At 38.3% G+C, this 27,101-nt stretch overlaps 2 protein-coding genes across 14 annotated transcripts; one reads left to right on the top strand and one right to left on the bottom strand.

Moving 5' to 3' along the window:
- Positions 1-5,871: 5,871 nt before the first annotated feature.
- Positions 5,872-19,940, top strand: LOC148847485 (stearoyl-[acyl-carrier-protein] 9-desaturase, chloroplastic). Of its 13 annotated transcripts, none has more exons than XM_088948812.1 (5): positions 5,878-6,088; positions 6,210-6,856; positions 14,563-14,621; positions 16,765-17,269; positions 18,980-19,940. In XM_088948812.1, exons 4-5 carry the CDS (start codon positions 16,832-16,834, stop codon positions 19,538-19,540), a joined length of 999 nt encoding a protein of 332 aa, XP_088804938.1. In that variant the 5' UTR covers positions 5,878-6,088; positions 6,210-6,856; positions 14,563-14,621; positions 16,765-16,831; the 3' UTR covers positions 19,541-19,940. The 13 variants fall into 13 exon arrangements, with proteins under 13 accessions (XP_088804928.1, XP_088804938.1, XP_088804929.1 ...); XM_088948809.1 differs by having other exon boundaries at positions 5,923-6,088; positions 6,714-6,856; XM_088948808.1 differs by having other exon boundaries at positions 5,923-6,088; positions 6,709-6,856.
- Positions 19,941-23,010: 3,070 nt separating this feature from the next.
- On the bottom strand, positions 23,011-24,449 carry LOC148847484 (1-aminocyclopropane-1-carboxylate oxidase homolog 4-like). The gene is made up of 2 exons (XM_088948203.1): positions 23,528-24,449; positions 23,011-23,428 (listed from the first exon to the last, which is right to left on the bottom strand). Exons 1-2 carry the CDS (start codon positions 24,356-24,358, stop codon positions 23,198-23,200), a joined length of 1,062 nt encoding a protein of 353 aa, XP_088804329.1. The 5' UTR covers positions 24,359-24,449; the 3' UTR covers positions 23,011-23,197.
- Positions 24,450-27,101: the final 2,652 nt, after the last annotated feature.

The following is a 27,101-nucleotide window of genomic DNA, read 5'->3' as shown; positions in this document are numbered from 1 at the left end:
GCATTTAATTTATTTAATTAGAAACTTATAAGCATATGTGCAAAACTTACAATTTCATTTGCATATAATAAAATAAAAATGACCACATAAGATGGCCCCTCAAAATATTAATCCGAACTTCTAAACTATCTAATTTCCCTCTATTTTTCCACTTTCCCATAAAAATCTCTCTTCCACTACCTTAAAATTTCTAAACCAAATCCATACTTTATTCCTAAAATCTCTCTCTCTCTCTAATAAACTCTAATAAAGTAGGGAAGTAAATTAGATGGGTCCCAAAATTTTCCACCCATTACATTGGGTGAACTAGTATTCTTATTTTTCTATTAACGTGAGTCTTTGGCTATTTTTATTAATTCAATTTTGAAATTGTTTCTTTTTTTTTTTTTTTCAGGGGTGCAACTAGGAAAATTTCATGAGGGGGCTAAAACCTAAAGTGGATTAGGTATGGGGAATAAATATAAATGCACCCAAAGGGGAGCAACCGTTGGATTGGGGAGGGGGAGGGGGGAAATTTACATGGGAAACTATATTAATAGTGGGGGATTTTTGGACCATAGGGGGCATGGCTCCCCTAGGTCCCTCCCTGACTCTACCCCTATTCTAGCCTATCCCCTAAAGCCTTAACCCCAACCTTAGTGGTGGTAGGATTTGATCTCAAGCTTCGCTACATAGTCAGAGAACCAATAAATTAAGCCACCATTAGTTGGCTTAAATTCTAAGCAATTTATTTATGTATTTCTCGCAATATATAAGTTATACAAAAACGAATAAGTTTGAAGTTCAATAACTAAAAGAGAAAATAAAATTACTTTCTACTATTTTATATGTAAAGAATTGAACTATATAAAAACTTTGATGAATAATTGGTACTTCATTCTTTTCCTTTAAAATGCACTTTTAAACAACAACCCATGATGCATCATACGAGTCTTTACTAGTAACCAAAAAAAAATTCTAAACGATAGACAAAAATTATTAAAAATATAAAAGCTGTAGAAAACATTTGGAATAAAAACTTAAACTAACTCAAAAATAAAACTATTTTTTCCATCTAATTGGTGGTGAATAACCCATATGGGTTCAAATTGGGCAGGCTCAATCTAAGCGAGGACCAACCTACATTGCAATTTTAGACAAAAATGGATTGGATATTTTGTCCCTAGGCTATACATGGGCTTAGCGTAGAAGTTTGGGCTTATATATCTTTTTTTAATATGCGCTCAAGCCTAGCCTAACTACATACATACATGCATCTATTTGCATGCATGTATACATATACACATACATTTATGCCAAATATTAGCATTGAGATGATTGGCCAATCCAAACCTTAGCCCAACCTAAGTGCATCAAATATCAATGCTAACTGTGACAAAGTTAGATAGATCAAGCTTGACCTTGGGCTTAAGCCGGAGGTCCAATGTATAGGGTTGGGCCTAGGTTGAACATAAATCTGCCCCAACCCGCACAACTTGTAGTCTAACGATTTAATCAATTAGGTAAAATGGGTCAACTAATGATGTCATAATTAAATAAAAATAGATAGAATTCCAAAAACAAAAATATGGAAAATTCATAGAAAAAACGGAACATCTCAAGTACAATACATTTGTAATTTTAAGCAAAGATAGGTGTGAGAAACAATAATTTTTTTTACAATTAATTATAAAAATGAAATTGATGAGGGGTGATTTGGCTCGATCTATTCATGCACGGACATGTGGAAGCAACCTATTAATTGGACATTGACTTGGCATTCCCTACCACCTCAACTAGCCAAGTCACCTCGGGTACCTCGGGCATCTCGGCCAAGACAGAGGTCCAAGCAGCTCGTGGTGGCCTAATCTGCCGAGGTGACATGTAATTAACTTCTAGAAGCTAGCCAGTTGTCTCCGACCTTTTCGGGATCATGATGCACGTCTACGAGCCTTATCCTTATCCCGCCCGAATCGGACGAACTCGATAAGCCTTATTGGCTAACAGGAAATCTACCTCCTGGTGTGCAATGGACTCCTAACAATGCTGGTTGAAGATCTCGGGGGTGTTTCGTGAGACCTACAACAACTCACCTATATAAGAGCATCAACCCCAAAAACATAAGGTATGCGCGATTTACTACTTACTAGCATTCTAGAATTCAAGCATTCAACTCGCTCAACAAAAGTACAAACTTACATGGTGTTTGGAAGCGTGGGCGCTTTTTGGAACTGATTTTCAAGAAAAAATGCCCATGCTTCCAAGACCTGTTTTTCACAAAAAAATGCTACTGCCAGTAAGCAGTGAGCAACACTATGTTGTTTGGTAAGGTGATTTTGATCACAATTTTTCATGTCTGTGTTGACAGGTAAGCACCACATAGGATACACATCAGTCAACTGTTGGGGGAAACGATGCATCAGTGGGGTCCTAATTTTTTAGGCATACCCGATTTTTTAATACTCGACTGAACCAAACAATGAGATACATGGGCATTTGTTGAAACGCATATGTGGATCCAACGTGACACCATTTATTTGAAAAATGGCCATGGTTCCAAATATCCCCTTAAGCATCGGAGTACCCACATCGGGCAAGCCACCCCGGGCAACCGACGCCCGAGTTGCCCTCTAGCTAAGAGCATTCAGATCGCGCTCCATCAGAAATAGAAATTTTAAATTTTCCCTAAAGCGAGTTTGTTTTCTCTTTCAAGTCAGATAGATCAATGCATGATGTCATAATTATAAAATAAAAACTAAAAATAGTAAAAATAAAATAAAAATACAGAAATTTGTCAAAAATGTTAGAACATCTCTAATATTATGTGCTTATCATATTAAAAGGAAATATATGATAAACATAATTAATCTTATATATTAGCAATAGAGATAAAATACAAAATTTAAATATACCAGCACACTATGCTTTAATTACTTATCTTTTTAATGGATTTTGATAGGGATATTGAAAATATTATTGTTATATGAAATTGTCACATGCAACACGCATGGAAATTTACTAAATGCTAATTAAAGTGAAGGATGGTTTTTCTCAAATGTAACTTTACATAACTTGTTTTGAAGATAGTACAAACTTTATACTTGAATCTTGTCCGCCAAACATGATAATTGTTTACTAAAAGCCAAAACTCCTACATGGAACCAAACTTGATATTAAAGTACAAACATTAGGTATGGTCCCCTCTCCAATTCAATCTTAATCTTCAATAATACTTGTGGGGGTGCAATTCAATCGATTTAGTTTGGTTTGGATAGAAATAGAACTTATTGATTTTTTGGTATGGGGAAAATCTATGATATTGGAAAGATATGGCATCGGAAGAGCTTTGACCAATCAAAGTACATTGTAAATTTTGATAAATGCCACTTGATTGGCCACCTCTTTTATGGTATTGGTTGATTGGCTAAGATTTTCTGGTATCATGGTTGAACCCTTTGGTATGACCATTTCATAAATCAAACCAAATCAAATTCATCACAACTGAATCAAACCAAATTGAATTCAAATCATTTTCAAATAGGTTTGGAGCCTTTTTTATGGGCTTGAAGCAGGCTTAAAACAACGAATTCATCAAATATAGTTGAAGCCCAAAATTAAATCGTCCCCATCTTGTCAGCCTAATAGTCTACTTACTTAACTGATAGGCTCGTTTAGATAACAATACAACACATTTGTTCACAATATTATTCATCAAGTATTAGAAATTAATTAAACATACATAAAAATACCTACTACCTTCTCACCAAGTACCAAAATGAGGGATTGTTTGCTTTGTTTTTTATTATTTGTGATAAAAACGTAAGTATTTATTTTAAAAAGTTATATGGTGTATGCACCATCACTATAAACTTAAGCATTAACAAATCAAATATATTATATATAATTGTATTAATATTTATTATTCATTTTTTGCCTCATTTGGTTAAAAGTCTGCAAATCGAAGTGAAACCGAAAACTAAATTAAAACTTTTTTTTTTTTTTAATTTCAAATTACATCGAATCCAAAAACCAATTCAATCAAACCAAATTATCTTGTTTGGTTTGGTTTTCGATATGTAGCCAACTTGGAGTACCCTTTTTTTGGGTATTCGGTGCTTATGCACCATTAATAATTTCCCCTAATCCTTTTTTCACCAAAATGCTGATTTCAGGATTTGATTCCACGTTAATGCCTTTTTTTCACCAAAATGCTGATTGCAGGATTTGATTCCACCTTAATGCCAGAATCAACCATTATTTGGTAGGTAGGAATTCTAAGTTGACAATTCAAAACTTGCCCCTATAACACCAAGAACACTTTTTTTTTGACGCTTATAACAAGCAGCACACTTTGGGATCTATTGCCAGTACTTACATGTATAATAGGCTACTTATCAATCATAGTGTGGGCCCATATGGGCCCCATGTATATGGAACATTGGCTTCTCGTTCAGAATTTGTCTAAATCATTTTCCCATTGTTTTAAAAACGGACCAGGAAGCTGAATTGTTTTTGTCTCTATGTATATATGTATCTATGTATGTGTGTATGTGTATACATATATGGTTTTCGAAAGTTTTACATGCATTGAATGTGCAATTCATGACTCGTCAAATGGCTCAATAATTAAACCAATCAAATTAAATGATTATTGACCAAGTCAACAGCTTTTTGACTGTCTAACGGGTCTTAATTGAATTGGACCCGAATTTCTTTTTGCTACTCTCCACCAAGATGGTTGGATCAGATTTTTTTGTAGTATTTTTCTCTATCTAGTGGTTTTCTTTTTTGCCATTTAAAAAAAAAGCTCGTTATATGTGCCAATGTTAATCATACTCTTGTGTTGTGTTGTGTTCCCCATAAGGATCGTAATTCTTTTTTTTGGGCATGGAACAACTGAGTTCAAATCAACCCCCCACACCGGAAGATGTTTCTAATACACAGGGATGTGAGATGTTGTGGGTATCAGAACAACCAAGTCAACACCACTCTAATAAATCTCCACAAAGTCGGTGATAGCTGGTTGTGGGACTCAAATCCTCATCTCTACGAGGAGCATGGGACAATCCATTTAAAATACCAATTGAGACTTGAGGGTTCGGTGTTTAAGAGTCTATGGTCAAATGAGATTTTCCTCATAAATCCATGTAAATAGATTTTTTTGGGTCATTACTTAAGCACCTCTATTGTTTCACATATTTATTAAAACCTAACTTTCTAGCTTTCATATTGCTAACTATTAAAGTTCTGATCACACTTTGATTTGAAGGAAAAATTAGGAAGAGGTAAAAGTTTCTCTACCTTTTCCTATTTTTTTTCCTTCAAATCAAACACAGCCTAAGGGTTTTCGCTATATTTAATTGACTTTCTATTAGGAATTACTTATATTTTTGTTCGAAAATGGTCCACATCAATTCTTAAATGAAAATATAAAAAAAGTTATGACAAAAGATGATAACTATAACTATAAACTATATCTTAAATTTTAATAGATAAACTGATTGATTATCATTTATCACTTTTATGGTGCCAATTGAGTGGATATAAGTTTTTTCGGTATCATATATTTTATCTTTCGGCATCGTATTCCAAACTTTTATTTTTTAAATGGACCACGTAATGGGTGGTGGAGTGTAGCCCGTCCCCATACCCATAAGTACTCAACCCTGTTTAAGCTCGATTTGATCCCAAGTGTGCAGCTAGCCAGTAAATTTACCGATTAAGCAACCTAGGAAATCTATATAAATGATGACGTGGCAAATCGTAACGCCCAAAATCTCCGTAATGACCAAAGCTTGGATGACGTGGAACGTCATTATTGGTCGAAGGACCCAACGGAGCCTCGTTCAGCTGATCCGGATTCCCCCTAAAAACCCCCGTATGAAATATATGTGGCTCGTCGAGTCGTCGTTATATATTAGCGGCTACGAAGGTTGGTACTCCTCTTTTCTGCTGCCGTCTCCACCCTCTTGAGGTTTGATGGGAATACTTTCGGCCTAGAACATTCTTTCTTTCGGTGGATGCTTGAAAACTTCTGCTTCCTTTATTTGATGTGAAAAACCATCGCCATCACCCGGTGGATTTGAGTTCTCTGCCGTGAGCATACCAGGTACCTGATTTCTCTCTCTCTCTCTCTCTCTCTCTCTCTCTCTCTCTCTTGTTCTACTCCTCTCGATCTCTCTAAACAGTTGCAGATGGGTTAGCTGATGAATGCTCTTCTGTTCGAGTAGCCGGGAGGGTTGTGTGTAAGCGTTCATATGGGGTACTGGCTGTCAGTCTGGAGTTCGTATCTGAGCCACGAGCTGCAGAATATGGACAAGGGGAGGATATTCTCTAACTTATTATTCCAAATTTACCAAGAAATCATCTGGGTTTTGTCGATTTGGCCGGTTGGCCCCATCTCGCTGGTCGCTTTTAGAGAGAGCCTTGAGAGGCAGGAATGGAGACCCATCTCCCCTGTAGAGCCACTGGGTGGTTGCATCTTTTCTACCTGGGTGCTCCTGTTCTCTTCTCTCCGATTCAGTTGGCAGTGAATTTGTTTGTTTGGACACTTATTTTAATTGAAAATTAGTAGAACTAATATCGAAACTTGTGTAATTTATGTAGAATTGTGGATGTCGTGAGATAGATAGATCGTTTCTCTTAGTTAGCTTGTTTGTTTCTGCATACTTGCATCTTGTTGTCCCTCTTTGCCTCTCTCTAATTCTTTTTCTCTTGTTTGGAGGAAAGCGAAGCGAAAAGGAGGAAGAGAAATGGCTCTAAAACTGAGTCCCTTCTCCATTCAATCTAAGAATTTCCCATCCTTTGCTCTTCCTTCTGCAGTGAAGCCTAGGTGTTCCAGGGTTTGCATGGCTTCCACCCTTAGCTCCAGTACCAAGTGAGTTCCTTTCGTTATTTCACATTTCAAAAATTAACTGGATGCCAGTACGCACGTTTTCTTTATACTCCTCTTTTATCCCAGATAAGTAGGATGTATCTTATCACAATTTTCACTATTATGTTTCATTTTTGTCTAGATCGGTGCTTATTTACTTCTTATCTGGCTTGGAGCATGCCCATTTTTAAGTTCCATTTGTCCCTGTCGTTTTTGTTTTTCAATGCTGTTATCCGATTCAAGCCTTTTTTTCCTCCCTTTCTCTTTTAAGTGTACTGGTCCATTGAGAATTGGGCTGGATTTTTTGCAGTTCTGTTTTCTTTGGTAGGCTGTTGATTACTTTCTTTTTCTTTTTTATTGGATTTGGTTGTCGATGCATGCTGTGAGACATGCACGGATTTCTTGTTATCTTGGCCGAAGGTTCCTGTTTCTTCTTTCCCTTTTCCCTTTAAATTAGATGTTTAATCTTTGATTGTTGAATTGCTTTTTTTTTTGTTTAGTTATATTTCTCTCTGGGTTCTATTTATACAATTTGTCATATTTTGTCTGTCCATCTTATTGGACTGATCTGTTGGTGTTTAGAATATGATGGTATTTGTATCGGGAGGATTATCAACACACTTTATTTTGTATATTTTGTGTTGAATTAGTTGAAGTTTAGGTGTTTCTAGCTAGTGAAATTGTGCATGGAACAGCTGCGCAGGAACAATTATTTTAAATTGGCAGGATATCTATCCATTGGAAAACAAGGTTGCTTATAAAATTTATAGTCCTCAAGTTGATCTTCTACTACAACGATATATCTAATTTATATTTACTAAATTTTTATATAAGATTATTTTAATGACATTTTAATTATAACAATGTTTCCCTCTATTATTTTGCTTGGCTTTGCTATCAGGATGTTGTGGAAAGTAACATTGAGAGCATGTGGCTTTCAAAAAGTAGAATCAATGATGTTTGTTTTTTGGTCATATTGTTTCCAACAAGTGAAACTTGGTTTTTTGAAAATACAATATTCAAGTCAGTTATCTTATTGTGATATTTTCAGTAGATAATCATCAAGGTGGCGAGGTGATACTAGGCAACATGGTATTGCTTCAAGTAGAAATCACTAATTGCAGATTTAGTCGAGTTTTTTGTGAAAGGAAAGAGGAGGAAGATGAAGATTTCAGCAGTAGAGAAATAAGGAAAAGAAGAAAAGAGTAGGAAGTCAACCAGGATTGTAAAAATTAACCCTAGCTGCCAACCTCTCATTATATTTATACTTAACTTAAAGGATGAGATATTACAAGGATGCCCTTAGTAGGGCGGATACTAATATAGCTGAACAATCACAACTTAAAAAAACATAAACTAATGGGCCTAAAGCCCATCAACTTCCTAACTAAATAAAAAACAACTTGGACCAACTCAACACTCCCCTTCAAGTTGGGAGTAAATGTCACACATTCCCAACTTGCGTAGATCATGCTCCAGCTTGTTCTTTGCAACACCTTTTGTGAGAACATTAGCGAGCTGCAGATCATAAGCAATGTATGGAAGACAAACTTCTCCAGAAGTTACCTTTCTCTAATAAAATGTCTATCCACTTGAATGTGCTTGGTTCGGTCATGTTGGAATGGGTTATGGGCAATGTTAATTGCTGCCTAGTTATCACAGTATAGCATCGTAGGTTCTTCTGCCTGTACACCAATTTCTTCTAACATGGAACAAATCCAGAGAAGTTCTGAAACTCCATGTGCCATGGCCTTGTATTCGGCTTCAGCACTTGATCTTGCCACCACTGTTTGTTTCTTACTCTTCCATGAGACAAGATTACCCCCAATAAGGGTGCACACTCCTGAAGTTGATCTCTTGTCGTCGAGGCATCCTACCCAATCTGTATCTGTATAAGCCTCTAGTTTCAACTGTCCATGATCAGTAAACAATATGCCTCTGCCCGGGTGTCCCTTCAGATAAGCAAAAATCCTGTTAACTGCCTCCCAATGCTGGACTCGTGGAGCATGCATGTATTGCTTTACTACACTTACTGCATAGGAAATGTCTGGTCTTGTCATACACAATTATAGCAGCCGACCCACAAGTCACTGATATCTCCCAATGTCCTTATTGGTTCACCTTCTGATGCATTGATTTTATGGTTTTGATCAATAGGGGTGCTGATTGCCTTTGTTCTAAGCTTCTCTATCTCTTGAAGAAGATCCAAGACATATTTCCTTTGAGAGATAAAAATACCATGTTTTGATCTTGCAACTTCAATGCCTAAGAAGTATCTCAGTTCTCCAAGATCCTTAATTTCAAATTCATTATGTAGGTTCCTTTTCAGACCATCAATTTCACTTAGATCATTCCCTGTGACAACAATATCATCCACATAAACAATTAGGATTGACACCAAAGATCCCCTTCTCTTCACAAATAAGGTGTGATCGGATTGAGTCTGAGTGTAGCCAAAAGCAATCAAGGCCTTTCTGAATCTGTCAAACCATGCTCTAGGAGATTGTTTCAAGCCATAAGTGACTTCTTAAGCCTGCATACCTTTCCTTTTTCAGTATCATTGTAAGAGCCAGCAGGAAAATCTATATACACTTCCTCTTGCAGATCCCCATTTAGGAAAGCATTCTTCACATTAAGTTGAAATAAGCGCCAAGAGTATGAGCCAGCAAGAGAAAGAAGTATCCGAACAGAGGCCATCTTTGCAATTGGTGCAAAGGTCTCTAAGTAATCAATGCCATAGGTCTGTGTGTACCCTTTTGCAACAAGTCTTGCCTTGTACCTTTCTATACTTCCATCTGCCTTATATTTTACTATGTAAACCTATTTGCATCCAACTGTCTCCTTGCCTTCTGGTAGATCCACAATGTCCCATGTCTGATTCTTAATCAAAGCTGCCATCTCTTCCTGCATAGCTGTCTTCCACTCAGGTTTGGTGAGAGCCTCACTAACACCCTTGGGTATAGATATTAAGTCAAGAGAGGAAAGAAAAGCACGGTAGGAAGGAGAAAGTCCACTGTAGGATAAGTACTGTGAAATACAATGAGCAGTACAATTTCTCTTCCCTTTTCTGAGAGCAATAGGGAGATCAAGGTTATCTGTAACAGGGTTAGTAGAATCAATGGGAACTGAAACAGTAGTAGGACCAAGAGGAATACCTGAATCCATGGTAGCCGAATCTGGAGTTTCCAAGGAATCGACAGGAAGTGATGTGAAATCTGTTGTAGTGGAATCAACCTCCTTGTGAAGTCTTTGTCGTAAGTAATGCTGAGAAGCATATCGCAAAGGAGGTGGCAAGGTAGGTGCCACAGGGTGGTGGTCAAGCACAGAAGTAGACATAGGGACTGGAACTGGGAGAGGAATAGATTGCTAACTCACTTCCCCAAAACACTCCCCCTGAGAAGGATTCTTTGAGAAGAAGTACGCGGGTTCAAAAAAGGTGACATCCATGGTAACATACCGGCTCACAGAGACTGGATCATAACAGCAGTACCCTTTCTGATTTTTTGCATATCGAAGGAAGACACAATTTTTTGCCTTGGGATCAAGCTTCGAGCGGTGAGGACCAAGGATATGTGTAAAGTAGACACACCCAAACACCCTGAGAGGAATATGAAACATCTCCCCCTGAGGAAAAAGGAGACTGAATGGGGTGCTGAATCCAAGTATACAAGAGGGCACCCTGTTAATCAGATATACTGCTATGAGAATTGCATCACCCCAAAACCGAACTAGAATCGTAGACGTGAGCATCATGCTTCTTGCAATCTCAACAATGTGTCTGTTCTTCCTTTCTGCAACACCATTCTGCTATGGACTGTAGGGGCAACTGCTTTGATGGACAACACCATATTCTAGCAGATATGAGGCAAGGTGTCTTTCAAAATATTCCCTGGCATTGTCGGATCTGAACACCTTTATTCTTGTTCCAAACTATGTTAGCACGATCTGATGAAATTGCCTCACCAAGGATGGTACTTCATCGCAGGATCTCATCAGGTAAATGCAAGAGTATCGTGAGAAATCGTCCACAAATAAGAGAAAATATCGATAGCTTCCCATAGAAGGAACATGGTAAGGGCCCCGCACATCCGAATGAATAACATTAAAAGAAGAAGAACATATTTTATTACTAGGTTTAAATGAATGTCAACAATGCTTTCCAAGTTGATAACCTTCACACTCCAGACTTGACAAACTAACAGACTCAAAAAGTTTTGGAAACAAAAAACTCAAAGAAGAAAATGGTAAATGGTTCAAACGATTATGCCAAAGCATAATTTGACCCACAGACCCTGACTCACTATCCTTGCTGACATGATGACTCTGATGAGGAGGATGTACATCCAAGAGGTAGATTCCATTCACTTCACGACCACTCCCAATCGTCCTCTTTGAATCCAGATCCTGCAAAATACAATGACTAGGAGAAAAAATTATTGAGCAGTTCAGGTTCTTAGTCAAACTACTAACAAATAGCAAATTAGTGTTCAATCTGGGAACATGAAGGACAGAGGGTAGAGAAGTAGAATCACTAATCTTGATAGATTCCTTCCCAGCAATAGGAATATGGGATCCATCGGCTGTGGAGACCCTATCTCTGCCAGAACAGAGCTGGTAAATAGTAGAGCTCTGGGTCATTTGCTCTGAGGTTCCAGAATCTTTAATCCAAGGAGGTTCCTCCTTACCTGAAGTAGAAACATAATTTGCAGTGACGTGCGAACTACCTGTGTGAGCAAAAGAAGCAGAGTGGACTCCACCAGTGCCACCTGTACCTTGCTGTTCGCTTGCGACTAGACCTGTTCATGAGCCGTGCCGGGCTCGGCCGAGCTTTGACTCTATATTAACAGATTTTTCTAAGGCCTGAGCCCAAGCCTGGCCCAACCATCAGGCCTACAACTTGGGCTCGGGCCCGAAATTTATCCCATGTTACTTCTACTGAAGCGACTGAATAGAGAGAGAGAGAGAGAGTGTGTGTGTGAGAGAGAAATTATAAAGAAAAAAAAATGTATATATTAAATTATAAATATATATTTCAATAAATATTATATTATTTATATATTTTATATAATATATAAAATACATATTATGTATTTTATAAAATATATAATGTTGAGTCGGGCCGGGCCAGGCCCGTAACACAATCGGGCTTACTGTGTTAGGCCCGAGGTCAGGCCTACGGGCCTAATTACATGACCAAGCCTGACTAGGGTGCAGGCCGGGACGAGTCGGGCCATCGGGCTACCCGACCCATGAATAGGTCTACATGTGACTGAACTGGAACTGGCTGTATCCCGCTGGTTCAGAAGTTGCCCATACCTCTCAAGTTCGGCCCTTATTGCAGCTGCTGCAATAGACTCCAGAGCAGCTGTAGTAGGAGGGGCCAGAATGTCACCAGTAACTGCCACGTGTGCATTTCCCTTCTTGTTTTTTAGTCTAGTTGGCACAAGATGTGGGTGAAGCTTCCAGCAAGTATCTCTTGTGTGTTTAGGCTTCTTACAGAATCACTGATCAAATCTCTTTTATCTTTCTTCTTGATTTCACTGCCACCCCGATCTCCACTTTGTTTAGGTTTCACAGCACTTACCATGGCAGACTGATAAAAAATAAGATTGTTCATCATCACATCTCTTCTGCACTCCTCCCCTGACACAAAGGCATATGCCTGGGAGAGAGTTACAATGTTCCTGGAAAGAAGATGCTGTCGTGCAATTTCATACTCAGGATTAAGGCCAACAAGAAATTCAAACACCCTATACTTCTCTAGATGTTTCTGATAGGTAGCTGCATCCTTGGTGGTTTTCCAAGCAAATGCCTCTAAATGGTCAATCTTCTGCCACAGAGTTTTAAGGGCTGAAAAATAGGTTGCAACAAGTCTATCTCCCTGCCTTGTAGAAATAATCTGATTTTTCAACTGATAAGCCCTAGCAACATTCTCCCTCTGTGAATAGGTTTCTGTAACCCCATCCCATATTTCCTTAGCTGTATTTGCCCATAAAATTTTTTTACTTATATGGGGCAACATGGAATTACACAACCAAGTCATCACCATATAATTCTCCTGTACCCACCGGGAGTTGATAGTTTTGGGTTTCACCTCTTCACCAGTGATATACCCTAATTTCCCACGAGCACCAATGGCCATCTTTGCAGAATGTGACCATTCTAAGTAATTTGCACCATCCAACCTAACTGTAATAATGGTCCCAGCCCCGAAAGGATCTCCAACACCTCCCACTGGTCCCATTTCACTCTTGTGCTTATTTTCAACTCCGTGGCCTCCATGCTTCTAAAAAAATGTAAAGAAAATAACTAAAATTTGCAACAATATCAAACAAAACACTTTTTGGAACCAACAACACCTTTTTGGTGTCCTAGACTTTCTTCCCACAAAAGATTCCTTTTATGTGGGATGGGAGAAGAGAGAGAAGAGGCAACCACTCTCTCTAGAAGCCTCCAAATCAGGCAGGACTTGAATCATCCCTTACAGAAAACTCCAAACCCTAAAAAATTAGGGCGCCACTTCCTAGGTCAAAATTTAAGAGTCCAACAGAAACAAGACTCTTCCCCTTTCTCCAGTTTTTCCTGATTTTGATGAGAAACCCTAGACCAGTTATAGAGCACACAGATCCACCAAAAAAAATCCAAAAACTGGGCTTACCTGAGAGCTTGGATCAGCCTCTTAAATCACCATGTAGTCGATCGATCTAGGGCTGCATGAGAGAACAACTCGAGGAACCTTCGGCTTGCTCTGATACCAAGTAGAAATCACTAATTGCAGATTTAGTCGAGTTTCTTCTAAAAGGAAAGAGGAGGAAGATGAAGATTTCAGCAGTAGAGAAGAAAGGAGAAGAAGAAAAGAGTAGGAAGTCAACCAGGATTGTAAAAATTAACCCTAGCCGCCAACCTCTCATTATATTTATACTTAACTTAAAGGATGAGATATTACAAGGATGCCCTTAGTAGGGTGGCTACTAATATAGCTGAACAGTCACAACTTAAAAAAACATAAACTAATGGGCCTAAAGCCCAACAACTTCCTAACTAAATAAAAAACAAATCGGACCCACTCAACACTTCAACTGAATTCAATTTAACAATACTCACCAAAGCTTTATTCTGACTTATGGGATTGACTATAAAGTCCTGTTTCACAAATCCACAAGGAACTGTAAAGAACAACTATGGTTCCCATCATTCCATTCAGCTCCATGTCAATTACATTAAGAAAACAAAAGGTCAGCCTAAAAAAACTTCTTATGAGGTACACCTTTGAGGACCACTTTTAGGGGATAAGTTTTATTCTCAAACATGCATTCATTCCTTTCTACTATGCATGGAGCTTTTTTGTACTTCTTTTATATTATATACAATAATAAAAGGAAAACAATAAATCCAAACTAACAATCTAGATCAAGCCATAGATGGCAACATGTAAAACAGTTAATGTTATTATATAGATTTTTCTTGTGTCTCTTTTATATGGTACTGTATTACATGGTATTTTAATTTAAAAAAAAAATGTATGGTGCAGTTAAAATAAAATGATTTTTATTTTTCTTTAAGTGTTTAGGTGCTTATTCTTTCTTAAGTGCTTTTTTTTTTCAATTTTCTTAATATTTTCAATGGAAAGACACTTCTCTAACCTTTGTATTTTTGTTCTATAAACAAGAATCTCTTTTGCTTTTTTAATAGTAACTTCTTAAATCTAGGTTGCTGCTCTTTGGGGAATCATCAGACGTTATTGGAAGCACAAATGAAGATAGTTTGGGTAATAAATGCCTTTTTAGTTTTCTCTGATCTAAGTAGTAGCTTGATATAGGTTACTTGATCAGCACAAAGATCCTTTTTTGCAGGGTTTCCTCATTGAACCCATTTCTATGGATTGAGTTGAGTGTGTTTTAATTTACAGTTAGGTGGCCCACAGTAGGATAGTTATTTCTGAAGACAAGCACTGTGGGAAACATTGCACCTTATCAGAGCTACCCAATTTTGACCTTTTGGTTTGGTTATCTTGTTCATCTGGAATTTGATGGCAGAAAATGGTCTCACGTCTGTGCTGATTCCTTAGGTGAAGAGTGATGTTCTAGGGCCATTCTGATTTGATGATATTCCCCTGATGTAGGGCAATTTGTTGCTTACATTGCTTCCATTTGTTGAGTGGTCTGTTAGTTGTGGGTTCAAGCTCCTTCATTAGTAAAAAGAATAAAAGGAATTATACTTTTCAAATTAGCAACCTTTTTCAATTTACACAGCAAAAGCATCAACGAAACTGGAAGAATGTAGCATTAAGAAACATTACTTCCTCTAAAATTGATAGATCTTACATATATTACAACTTTCCAACATATTAAGTAATGTTATATAATTCTAATATTATATGAACAGGTATACTATACTATTAAATGTAAATATGCCATTATTATTTTTTTTTATGAATATGCCATTGTTATATCCTTTTTTCTTTATGAATGGTTTCAAAATATCCTTAAATTGCGCTAAACATTTTGAACTATTTTAGCTAAATCTGGAACATCAACGCAATCCTCAGAATGGGGATGTCTGGGGCCCAGGATAACATTGTGAAAGTTGGTTACTGACAAAATCTAAGAATGGCTGGTCAGCTAATTTCCATTTTGTATTGTACTTATTTTCCATCTTCTTTTCATATTTGGATAGCATGGTTTCCATTTCCTTTAATGAAATTCATTCTGTTGATTATCAAAAAACAAATGTGTGTTTTAGTTTCGAAACTTTAACAAATTTTACTTTTCATTAAGGATTGTCTGCTATAGTCACATCTCTCTCTTGGTCATGTGCGATATGGCTATCTTCTGTTAGTATGTTATAACAAAGAAACCAAGTGGTTGCCCAGCCAGAAGCACGCCAGGGTCGCCAGATAGCTCTTATCCACAAGCTATTTGATCTCCTAGTATGAGAACACCTAGAAACTATCTAGGTGCCTAAAAGCTCTCCTTTGAAAACAATGAATGCTGCAATGCTTCCATGCACTGGAATCTGGAGCAATGTTATAAGACTCAGACCATTCACAAAATTGGAAAGGCTACCAGGTCATGGGTCAGATGGTCTGACTGCTGGGTCAACCAGTAACATGTGACATCATATGTCACATGACATATGTGTAAGTTGTGGCCAGATGTTTTTTTATTTTTTCTTGGTTTAAATATAAGCAATTGGGGTACGGGCCTTTTGACTCACATTTATTCATAGATATAAACCTTTTTTATCAATATAGATGTTAAAGAGACAAAAATGAACATAAAAGCACGATCAATTAATAGTGGTGTATTATTCTATGTAAACGAGAGGTCATAGGTTCAAATCTTACGATTGCCATTTTATGATTTTTAATATATCAATGACCCAGGCGGTTGTTAAAAAATTTGCCAGTTTTCATGCGTTTCTAACAGTCATCTGTTTTTTCAGAAATTTGATAAACAAGTGCTTTAAAAACTGGAATGGAACCAGTTCAAAACTTCTTACAGTCTGATCATCCGGTCTGGTTTGTGTTTTACAACATTGATCTTGAACACTCGGTTCATAAGCTACTTTGGTGATCTCATGGCTTCTTACCACCTGATTTAATGCTCCAAATAATCATGTAAATGAAATCCCTTTTCTGGATCAAGTCTTAGATCATGTGGATGGATGATTTTGACTTGATCGATAAGATCAGTGGATCTTATGATTTAGCATTCGCTATCCATAACTGGACAGTTGGGTCAATGTTTTCCATGAGTGCTGCCAATATAGATGCAATGTTTGTAAAATAATGTGTCCTTACTTTGCCATCTGAATATATTAATTTGCAGAATAGAAATTTCTTCTTTTTATTTACCAGTTCCCAGTCTATATTATAAGCTTCTAAGACCAGCTTTTTCTGTTGAATTTAGGGAAGCTGAAAATTTGAAGAAACCTTTCAGCCCTCCCCATGAGATACATGTTCAAGTAACCCACTCCATGCCACCGCAAAAGGTTGAGATATTCAAATCCCTGGAGGATTGGGCTGAGCAGAACATCTTGGTACTCCTGAAGCCTGTTGAGAAGTCTTGGCAACCACAGGATTTTCTGCCAGACCCTGCCTCTGAGGGATTCTATGAGCAAGTCAAGGAATTGAGGGAGCGATCAAAGGAGATTCCTGATGACTACTTCGTTGTCTTGGTTGGAGATATGATTACAGAAGAAGCCCTTCCTACTTACCAAACAATGCTTAATACCCTAGATGGTGTTCGTGATGAAACAGGTGCAAGTCTTACTTCTTGGGCAGTGTGGACAAGAGCTTGGACTGCAGAAGAGAACAGGCATGGGGACCTTCTGAACAAGTATCTCTACTTGACTGGACGAGTAGATATGAAGCAAATTGAGAAGACAATTCAATATCTGATTGGGTCAGGAATGGTAAGATCATATCCAGGACCTTGTGTATTTTGCTTGGTTATCTAGTGTTGGTGTATGTATTCCATCAAGAAACTGTTATGTTGCATTTGGATTGCTGGGCTGGAATGGGAATTGTATTTTCTGCCTCAGTTTTATTTTTATTTTTTTTCTGAACTTAAATGATTTGTTTCCCTAGGGAATTTCGAATCATCCAAGAATGCATTGAAGGCTTAAAATTGACTAGTTTCTAATATCTATGCTATGAAGAACCCAAATAGCAGGATCCGGAATGTGCAGAATTGGTCCCCCAATTTTGCACCTAGATTCAATTCTATCCTGATTCAAATACAGCGTTATAGTAGTTTTGTGCTATTAAGAACACAAATAGCAGGATCTGGAACTTGCAGAATTGGTTCATCAACTTTCCCCTAGGTCACATTCTACCCTGAATACCTGATCCGTAGTCTTATAGTTTCTTCATGGACCATCAACTCCAATTGTCCTCTAGAGCCTTCCACACAAATTATTCTTGATCTCTTTATATGTTTGGAGTATTAATTCATATAGATTAGGGCTAGCCAACTTCAAGCTTCCATGTAAAAAGATTTTTTAGGCTGAAAATAGGATTCTCTTCAATTGTCAGGGGAAATATGTTGAACAATTCTGAAGAAATCAACATTGAATATTTATGATTAATCTAGTCTGGTTGGTTCTTGGTTGGGGTGAACCACTGACTAAGAATGAAAGGAATGCTGGATCTTATTTTCTTTTATTTGTCGGTGCTTTCAATAAATTTCTAATTGCTTTTTTGATTTCTATGGTTATCTATTTCTAGTTCCTTGACGGCCACAAAAGCTTCCTCATGTTTCTTTTCTCAAATGACCTGCTAGTGGACTGTTACTCTGACATTTGGTTGTGGCTTCAATACAAAGGGTATTTTTGTAGTGAAAAAATCTTTCATGAGTACAACAGAATCTGATAAGGGATTTCAAATGGGAAGAGGAAAATATAAAAGAACTGCCCGTGTAACACAATAAAAGAAACAACATTAACATCATCATAAGATACCCTCTTAAGATTCCCAGCAATGGTGGATATCAAAATTCAGAACCAAAAGCCAATCTAACCACATCCTCAAATTTTGAATCTACCAGCAGCTAATCTAAAATCAATAAATAAACAACTTCCCTTTCTTCTACCTATCTCGGAACTTCCCATGCAATATTCTTTTCCATCTCTCCTACCACAATCCCTATACTTCAACTGCAAAGGTTGAATACCACATGGTCCACAACCCCAACCAACCAACCACTGCTACTAGGCAACAAAAAATTGAAAACTTCAAATTTCTTTTATTTTCTTCACTCCTTTATCTGAACAATTACAATACAATTCATTATTCACTCTTTCTTAATTATTATCTCCATCTCCTCTCTCATCAATTCCCTCAAAGATGGACTCTCTCTCTGTCTCTCTGTCTCTCTCTCTCTCTCTCTCTCTCTCTCTCTCTCAAATAATGCATTTGATGGTCAGATTATTAGCAACTTGAATTGCATACCATTTTGAACTGAGGGATTTACAACCCTTTACTGCTCAGTTTCTTCTAGAATTACTTTCAAACTGAATGATGTGGTTTACAATACACAATTCTCCTTATGATGTTTATGACTTCATTCTATGAAATTACACTTAGTTTCACCTGATCTCTTTTTTTTTTCAATATTTTCATAGGATCCAAGGACTGAGAACAACCCATATCTTGGGTTCATCTACACATCGTTCCAGGAGAGGGCCACTTTCATCTCTCACGGGAACACTGCCAGGCTGGCCAAGGAGCATGGAGACTTGAAGCTAGCACAGATATGTGGGACTATAGCTGCTGATGAGAAGCGCCATGAGACTGCTTACACTAAGATTGTGGATAAACTTTTTGAGATTGACCCAGATGGTACTGTTTTGGCATTTGCAGATATGATGAGGAAGAAAATCTCAATGCCTGCTCACCTGATGTATGATGGCCGGGATGACAACCTTTTTGAACACTTCTCAGCTGTTGCACAGCGGCTTGGTGTCTACACAGCTAAGGACTATGCTGATATATTGGAATTTTTAGTTGGTAGATGGAATGTGGAGAAGCTAACAGGTCTCTCTGGTGAGGGGAAGAAAGCCCAAGATTATGTATGCGGGTTGGCTCCAAGAATCAGAAGGCTAGAGGAGAGAGCTCAAGGGAGAGTGAAGCAAGCTCAGACAATTCCTTTCAGCTGGATATTTGATAGAGAAGTGAAACTTTAAATGTGACGTGGAAGCAAGGTTAATTTCACTCTTTCAAAATATGTTCTTAAATCATAGCTAGAAATTGAAATCCTCTAATTGTATTCTCACTTTCACTCTATTGATTTCTTCCTTTTGTGCGAGAAGATGGGGAGGGGCTACTGATGCTTTAGGCTTATAGGGAGAGAGCTCTGTGAGGATGGTATGGCATAGCACAGGTTATCTAGTCATCGTTATAATACTTGCTTTTCTTATGCTCATTAAACATTAAATGAGAGTTTCCTGTCTGATCTCATTGGATGTGCATAAATGAGGAATTATAAGTTGTCTTCTATTTAGTGAGCCGTATGAGAACAGTGGCATATGCAGCTGAGATCTTTGAGTCATTGTTATAATACATGTTTTCCTTATGCCTGGTAAACATTGATCTGTCTTTTAATTTGCCAGCTCTATTGAGTATGCTGTGGCATATGCAGCAGCGGTCTTTCAATCATTATTATACTTTCATGTATTCCTTGTATTGATATATTCTTATGCTTGTCTCGAAACATAACGGTAATAACCCAGCTCTCTGGACTTTATGCGTTGCTTGGCAACTCAACTGGATAAGATTACCATCAAATGTACTCTTAGCATCTCTCTCTCTCTCTCTCTCCATGGATACAATGCTATTTAGATTTTAGACCCATCACCCACGGAGGTTTATGAAGCCATACCGCACTATCCCTTAAAGAGATATAGGGCCCGTTTGGGAGGGTTTCATCGGAAAGTTGATTTCTTAGCTCATATATACACATTTTTGGCTTTCTGGGTTTTCTATCAAACATGGCTTCAAGGCTTTCCATGTGGGGCCTACCTTGCAATGCTACAAGCCTACAAGCCGCTGTGTGAAAGCCCTCCCAAATGGGCTGTTCTGTTACCACATCTTAATTTTAACCTAGGAGGAAACCCACAGACTATCTTGTCCAAAATAGGGCGACATAACCAGCAAACGGAACCTACATCTCCATTGAGAGCATTGACAGCTAGACTTCAGATTCCAATAGCACCTTCTTATACTGCTACTGAATAGCAAGCATCTCTATTGTTTCTTGCTTGATGCCATGTTATCTATTTCATTATTGTTTCTTGGCACTTGATGCCATGTTATCTATTTCATTATTGTTTCTTGGCACTCGATGCCATGTTATCTATGTCATTGTTTCTTGGCACTTGATGCCATGTTATCTATTTCATTATTGTTTCTTGGCATCTCTTTGTACCTTCATGTAGGCTACATGCAAGGTTCAAAATATCGATACTCCTGATACGCCAGTATGGGTGTATTGAGCGAACTGATACTATTTTTTTAGTTTTTTTTTTTTTATTTTTTTCTGAAACTGATTCAGGGGGGCTGCTTTAAGTCTTCTCCATCCCCTGAACCGGTCAGACCCCCAATACACCCACTATAGGGGTGTATTGGTGGGGTCCCGGAATGATATGTATCGGCCGATATGGGCTTATACGTGTCGATACTTTGAACCTTGGCTACATGTAATGGGAATGGCATGCTGCAGGAAAAAATGGATTGGAGAAATAGATCAACAGAATAATTTTAAGGTATGTTTGGTTTGATAGAAAGGAAGAGAGAAACTGAAACAAATTTTGCAAAATTCCCAATGTCTGGTTTGCGATGCGATTTCATTTGCACTTCGTTGAATGCAAATTGTACTTTTTATTTGTTATTTTTTAAATGAAGTAAATGTAAAATAAAGAAAAAGAAAATAAGATCCAAAGTAAAAGTTGACTAAAATTTACACTCTTTTGATTTCCACTCCTGTGCATTTGTGCTAATGCAAATGAATTTGCATTGTCATCTTCATTTGCATTGAGAGAATGGAGAAGGAATAAATGAATTTACATTGTCATCTTCATCTTCATTTGCATTGAGAATGGAGCAGGAATATATTTGAGGGTTGCTATCGTTGTCATTTTCATAGAGGAGAGGGAGTGAAAGGGCAAGAGAGAGATGAATATATAAATAAACCTATTTATTTGTTAAATTGATAGATCTCAACTCCCTAATAGGATAACATTTATCATGAGAAAATTAGTTTTATTTTTTTAATGGTAAAACTGTAAAAGATAAAAGTATGTATTAAACTGGGGAAATCTTTGTAATTTGTCAACCAAAACCAATCCCAAGACAATTATAGCATGTGTTAGAGTAGAGTTTGGGTTTGGCTGGTAAATTAAAGCTCGACTTTGGATTGGGTCCGGCCTGAGCTCAAGGCCTAAGGGGCTGTTTAATAACAGCTGAAGATACTGAATCGAAAAGTTTATTGTTTTGTCTTTTAGTGAATAAGATTTTAAGGAGGTTGTGATCTTCTTAATGGCTGAAACTGAGGTTTGGTAGACCATTATCTCTCTGAAAATTTTAGTATTTAATTAATAATTTCTTCACTTCAGTAACTTCAGCTATTATCAAAGGGTTGGGCCTGGATTGACCCCTAATCCAATCATTTCTTATGAATCGGAGACACTTGTGAAAAGCCCACTACCCAAGCACCCATCTCAAGACCACCAAATCATGGGTTTCTAGACACCCTACATGGCCCTGCAAAATGGTTTGTCTTTGTCCATTTTATTTGTTTTTGCTTAAAAAATTAATGCCTACTTGTTGGGGAAGTTGGTTGAATTTTATTTTTATGTCACTTCATTTATCATACATGACATTTGTAATTAATTTTATGAATAATATATAGTATTCTGATCCTCAAGTTATTGGAGGAGTCAGAGAGGTCGGGGTAGGCCAACAACCACACGGGTTGAAGTTGTGAGAAATGATTTAAGTGCTAATAATTTGACCTATTAGCCTAATGACTCCGGATCTCTTGTTTACAAAAACTCCATTCATTACCTCCGTGTATTGGGAACATCTCCCCGTACATAATAACATCGAGGATGAGATATTTCCCATGTGTGACTGTGATGTTATGTGGGTAAAATTGTCGTGGGTAGGAAATGGGGACTCTTAACTAATTCATTGTTTTAATTTCTAAACACATCTATTTACAGCCCTATCCTAACACATCTCTTTTCTGGAATATAGCCGGAATTCGGTCAAGTTCAGATTGGTTTGGTCTAGTACACACCTGTAAGTGATCAAGATTGGTGCATACCAAATGCTGCATCTTTCTTGTCGACCTTATTACTGCTTCTTAATCTCCACTGGTTGCTCATGAAAGGATTTGATCGCACTGATGGCTTCATTAAGGATCACTTGAAAATTAAAATACGATGATTGTTACTAGAAGCAAGGATTAAAATTTGGATATGATGCATCCCGTATAGAGCATATCTTATCGTATCTTTTGTTTCCCAATATACCTAAAACCATTTATTTTGAAAACAAATCAAATAATTTGATGTTTTTGACAACATTAGATTCAAGCATGGATGAACAGATTACAGACTTCAATCTGTCATATAGCCTAGCTACTTGAGGAACATTTACATAACACATCAAATCAAAAGCAGTTGAATATCAAATATATTGATACATAGAGGTTAATTGTTTATGCGTACCATCACGTAAGCCAAACATGAAAAACCATTAAGTCCACATAGACAATAGGGTAGATGTTATGATGAAACTTCATCAAATTAAAATGTGGTAGCAATTTTCTTTTCCACCCCTCACAGTTTAAAGAAATCTATGAGAGGCTTATCAGCAATCTCTTTGGTAAAGAACTTGTTTTCGAATTCTTCGAGTGTGAATTTTCTGAAGAGGGCTGGGTTTTCTGGTGACAGCAGCTCTTCCAATGATCCATAACTGTCAGAGTTTTCTGTTTTATGCACACTGATAAAAATAGCGATAGAGATTCGTGGCTCTCGGACATGGTTGGCCAGCACACGATGCTCCCCGCTCTTGTATTCATTGTTAGATAAGATTTGATGAACCATTCCAAAATAAAATTAGTAAGTTAAAATAACCAGTAATACATAATTGATTGATTAATTGATTACCTGTAGAAAGTCTCCAATGTTAATGACCAGACCTCCGGGGAGGGGTTTCACATCCACCCATTTCTCACCATGCTTCACTTGCAGCCATCCAATCTCATTTTGCAGCAACACTGATAGTACCCCTGGATCAGTGTGAGGTGGGAATCCCATCGCCAGATCTGCCTGCGGGCAATAGGGGTAGTAGTGACCCACCATTGACCTTGATTCTAAACACTTGAGCTCCTTCAATGTACTTGGTTTGACGCCCAATCCTTCACACAACAATTCCATCACTGTCTCAACCAGTTTCTTCACGTTCTCATCCCATGTCATCACCTCTTTCCGGCATATGGCCGGAATTTGGTCGAGTTCAGGTGGGTTTGGTCCTGTCCACACCTGGAGCGTGTCACCCCAGCTGGCTGCCTTGGAGCGGAAGAGATCAAGATTGGTGGCATACCAAACGCTGCCTCTTTCTTGTCGACCGTACTGCTTCTTCATCTCCACCGGCTGCTCGTGGAAGGATTTGATGGCGCTGGTCGTCTCATCGAGGATCTTCTGTGAAATACCATGGTTGACGACTTGGAAGAAACCCCATGTACTGGCTGCTGCTCGGATTTCATTGATGATTTCTGGTCGATGACTGGAATTAATGCCGGACAGACTGATAACTGGGATGTCTACAGAAAGCAAAGAAGGAGGAGGCAATAAGGTGGAGAGCCTATGAGGTGGGTGCACAAAGAACCTGGGAATGGTGGAGAGGCCAGAGTCGACAAGGCCTTTGACGCCAATCCTTGAATCGTCGAATTCTTTCACTTCCTTCATCCGATCATACTCCAGAGTTGCGCCTTCCATGACTGTTTGTGTTCAAAACAAGGACAATTTGGGTGTACAATAGCAGAGGAATATATAGAATTGCACACTGGGTGAGCATAAGTAAGCACTGGGTAAATAATACATCACATATCCTATAAATACCCAGCTTACTCTTAAAATGATTAGAATTTACAAGTAAATTTTTGAGACAGTAGTTAGAATATTTATTGACTGCTTAATGTAGGCTTACAAAGATGTATATAGCCGTTAGATCCGGTCTCTTTTATCTTGAGTCCAGATTATATTTGCACTGGGCTAGGAGTGGTAGTTTAACCCAATAATGATGCCACGCTTAGGGATAGACACCAATCGAGATTTTTATGAGTTATTTGAGCTTGGGTTCTTGAGGATAACGATTCTAATGGAGCTTATATGATATTTTGTATATAATATTTTAAACCTTTTATAATTATCATTTTTATTTTTTTACTGTATAATTTCTATTTTTTACATAAAGCTTCACTCAAGCCGACCCCAAAATATTGTTGGGTTAAGGCGTTGATAATGATAATAAAGCTTGGCTCATGAGTTTGATCCGAGCCGTGTTCAAGCATACGATCGATCGAATACCTAGATATTTGGCTTGGCTCGGTTCAAATCCACCCTTAATCACCCCACATCAAACAGTCATCAAGTGTATATACCCCATAACCGGTTCAATCTCTCACTTGACATGCATGAATAACATGGGGTGTTATTATTATTGGTTAAACATCCTAACAAAACTAACTTAGGATTTAAGGTTTTCATTTCAATTTAACAAGTAGTTTATTCTTGTTTATTTTTGTTTTCTTTGATATGGATTATGTTCGGATCATGGTTAAGCTGGCCTTGCGAGACACGTGGCCGCCCAACTATCGCCCTGCCCCGACATCCTAACTTGGCCACGTCGGCCTAGCTCCGCCGAGCTATGCTATTACCGTGGCCCCCTATCTTATCTTTTCAGCCACGTCAATTACGCGCCATATGGATGAACACAACTATAGATAATGAGGAATAAGGAAAGACGACTCTGTTGGGGAATGAGACTCTATCATGAATACATTGGCGGTTAACCTCATCCCGACAACCCTGGAAGCCCAATCCGATCAGGATACGGATTTTCGACTATAAAAAATGTACTCCATGCTCAAGGTAAGGGATCGAAACTTCAACACCCATACTGCCACTTAGCTCACACTAGCATCCTTATAGCTCAGCTCGACCATCTACCACCCCTACTGACTTAAGTGTTGCAGTGCTTACCTGGGGAATACTCCTCGAGCCTTTGACTTCTATTTCCTCGATCATATGTCTTGAAGCGCGGCCTTGTCCTTGTAGCTCGGCCCCGCCCTGCCAGCAAGGACTATCTGGTTGCTCTCTTCAGTTCATGCACCACCTCGGATTGAGCAGCATCAGATTGGCGCCGTCTGTGGGAACTTGCAAGAAGCTATCCCAAAAAATTTCTTGCAGTGCAACTTCAAAGCCAATTAAGATGCCTAAGAATCAATTTGAACGATCAATAGGCCATTTCTTGTCTTTGGACAATCAACACCGCAACTCCTCGCATGAAGAAGCCCACAAGCTTCGGCCGCAGTAGACCCAACACAATTCTGAACCATGCAAGAGAAGGTCGATAAGATCTTCTAGTTCATGCAGACACTGGGGTTTGCTGCACCACCCAACCGGACTGTCCCCCCTCAAGCCCCGACATGCACAAAGGACGATCCTTGGATCGAGGACCCCAAAGCGTGTTGGTCAGACATAAGGGGAGAGCGGTCTAAGCAAATGAGGCAGGACACGACCCAAAGGTCTGCCTCTACTACCTGCTCCTGTGGGCAGGACCACCATAGCCAGACACATACTGCATGCATCCTTGCCAAAGAAAGGCTCGACAAAAGGACGCCACCCTTCGTGGTCTTTGTCACCAAGTCAAGTTCGGTCAAGCATCACCCCACATGTCCCAAGAGGGAGGCCATACACACTGTAGCCTCGGACAACAGAGATGTCGAGATCAAAGAGCTCCGACAATGTTTGGAAGAATTGGTACATGATACCATCTATATCGATGTTATTGCTCTCTCTCTCTCTCTCATCAAATCATACGTAGCCTTCTTTTAAATGGTACAGTAAATATGCATGAACCACATGTCCTGAGCATGGTTTTCAAAACCGGACTGGACAATCAAAGCTGAAAATTTGGGAATTGGTCACCTAACTAGTTCCGTTTTCCCCCAAAACCATTGATTTTGGTTAGCAAATCGCTGAACCGACCGGTTAACCATTCAAACGGTTTTGATCATTTTCCAATTTTTTAAACTTTTTATTTTTTCAGAATGGGCCAGCTGTTCAGGTTGAACAGTTGAACCGTTCGAACCGGTAACCGGACCGCTGACCAAATCGGTCACCGGTTTGTTTTTAAAAACCATGGTCCTTAAGTGCTTACATCTAAAGATGCAATGGGTCAAAGAAATTGGGTGCAATCACAATTTCGATGCCATGTTATCTATGTCATTATCGTTTCTTGGCACTTGATGCCATGTTATCTATTTCATTATTGTTTCTTGGCATGTCTTTGTACCTTCATGCAGGCTACATGCAAGGTTCAAAATATTGATAGGTGTATCGGGCGAATAGATACTATTTTTTTTTTAATTTTTTTTTGAAACCAATTCCGGGGGGCTGCTTTAAGTCTTCTCCATCTCCTGAACCGGTCAGACCTCCGATACATCCACTATAGGGG

Source organism: Nelumbo lutea, chromosome 6, assembly GCF_056320005.1.
Source record: "Nelumbo lutea isolate HS-2025 chromosome 6, American lotus-T2T, whole genome shotgun sequence".
In the NCBI taxonomy this organism is placed as follows: domain Eukaryota; kingdom Viridiplantae; phylum Streptophyta; class Magnoliopsida; order Proteales; family Nelumbonaceae; genus Nelumbo; species Nelumbo lutea.
The sequence above is the reverse complement of the archived record's forward strand: the minus strand, read 5'-3'. Positions and strand labels throughout refer to the sequence as shown.

What these genes read in the sequence shown, in the direction of transcription:
- LOC148847485 (XM_088948802.1), top strand. Translation starts at nt 6,732, where the DNA reads ATGGCTCTAAAACTGAGTCCCTTCTCCATTCAATCTAAGAATTTCCCA. An exon ending in ACCCTTAGCTCCAGTACCAA is followed by an intron (nt 6,857 to 16,764) that starts GTGAGTTCCTTT and finishes TGTTGAATTTAG; the next exon opens with GGAAGCTGAAAATTTGAAGA. An exon ending in ATCTGATTGGGTCAGGAATG is followed by an intron (nt 17,270 to 18,979) that starts GTAAGATCATAT and finishes ATATTTTCATAG; the next exon opens with GATCCAAGGACTGAGAACAA.
- LOC148847484 (XM_088948203.1), bottom strand. Translation starts at nt 24,358, where the DNA reads ATGGAAGGCGCAACTCTGGAGTATGATCGGATGAAGGAAGTGAAAGAA. An exon ending in ACATTGGAGACTTTCTACAG is followed by an intron (nt 23,429 to 23,527) that starts GTAATCAATTAA and finishes AATGAATACAAG; the next exon opens with AGCGGGGAGCATCGTGTGCT.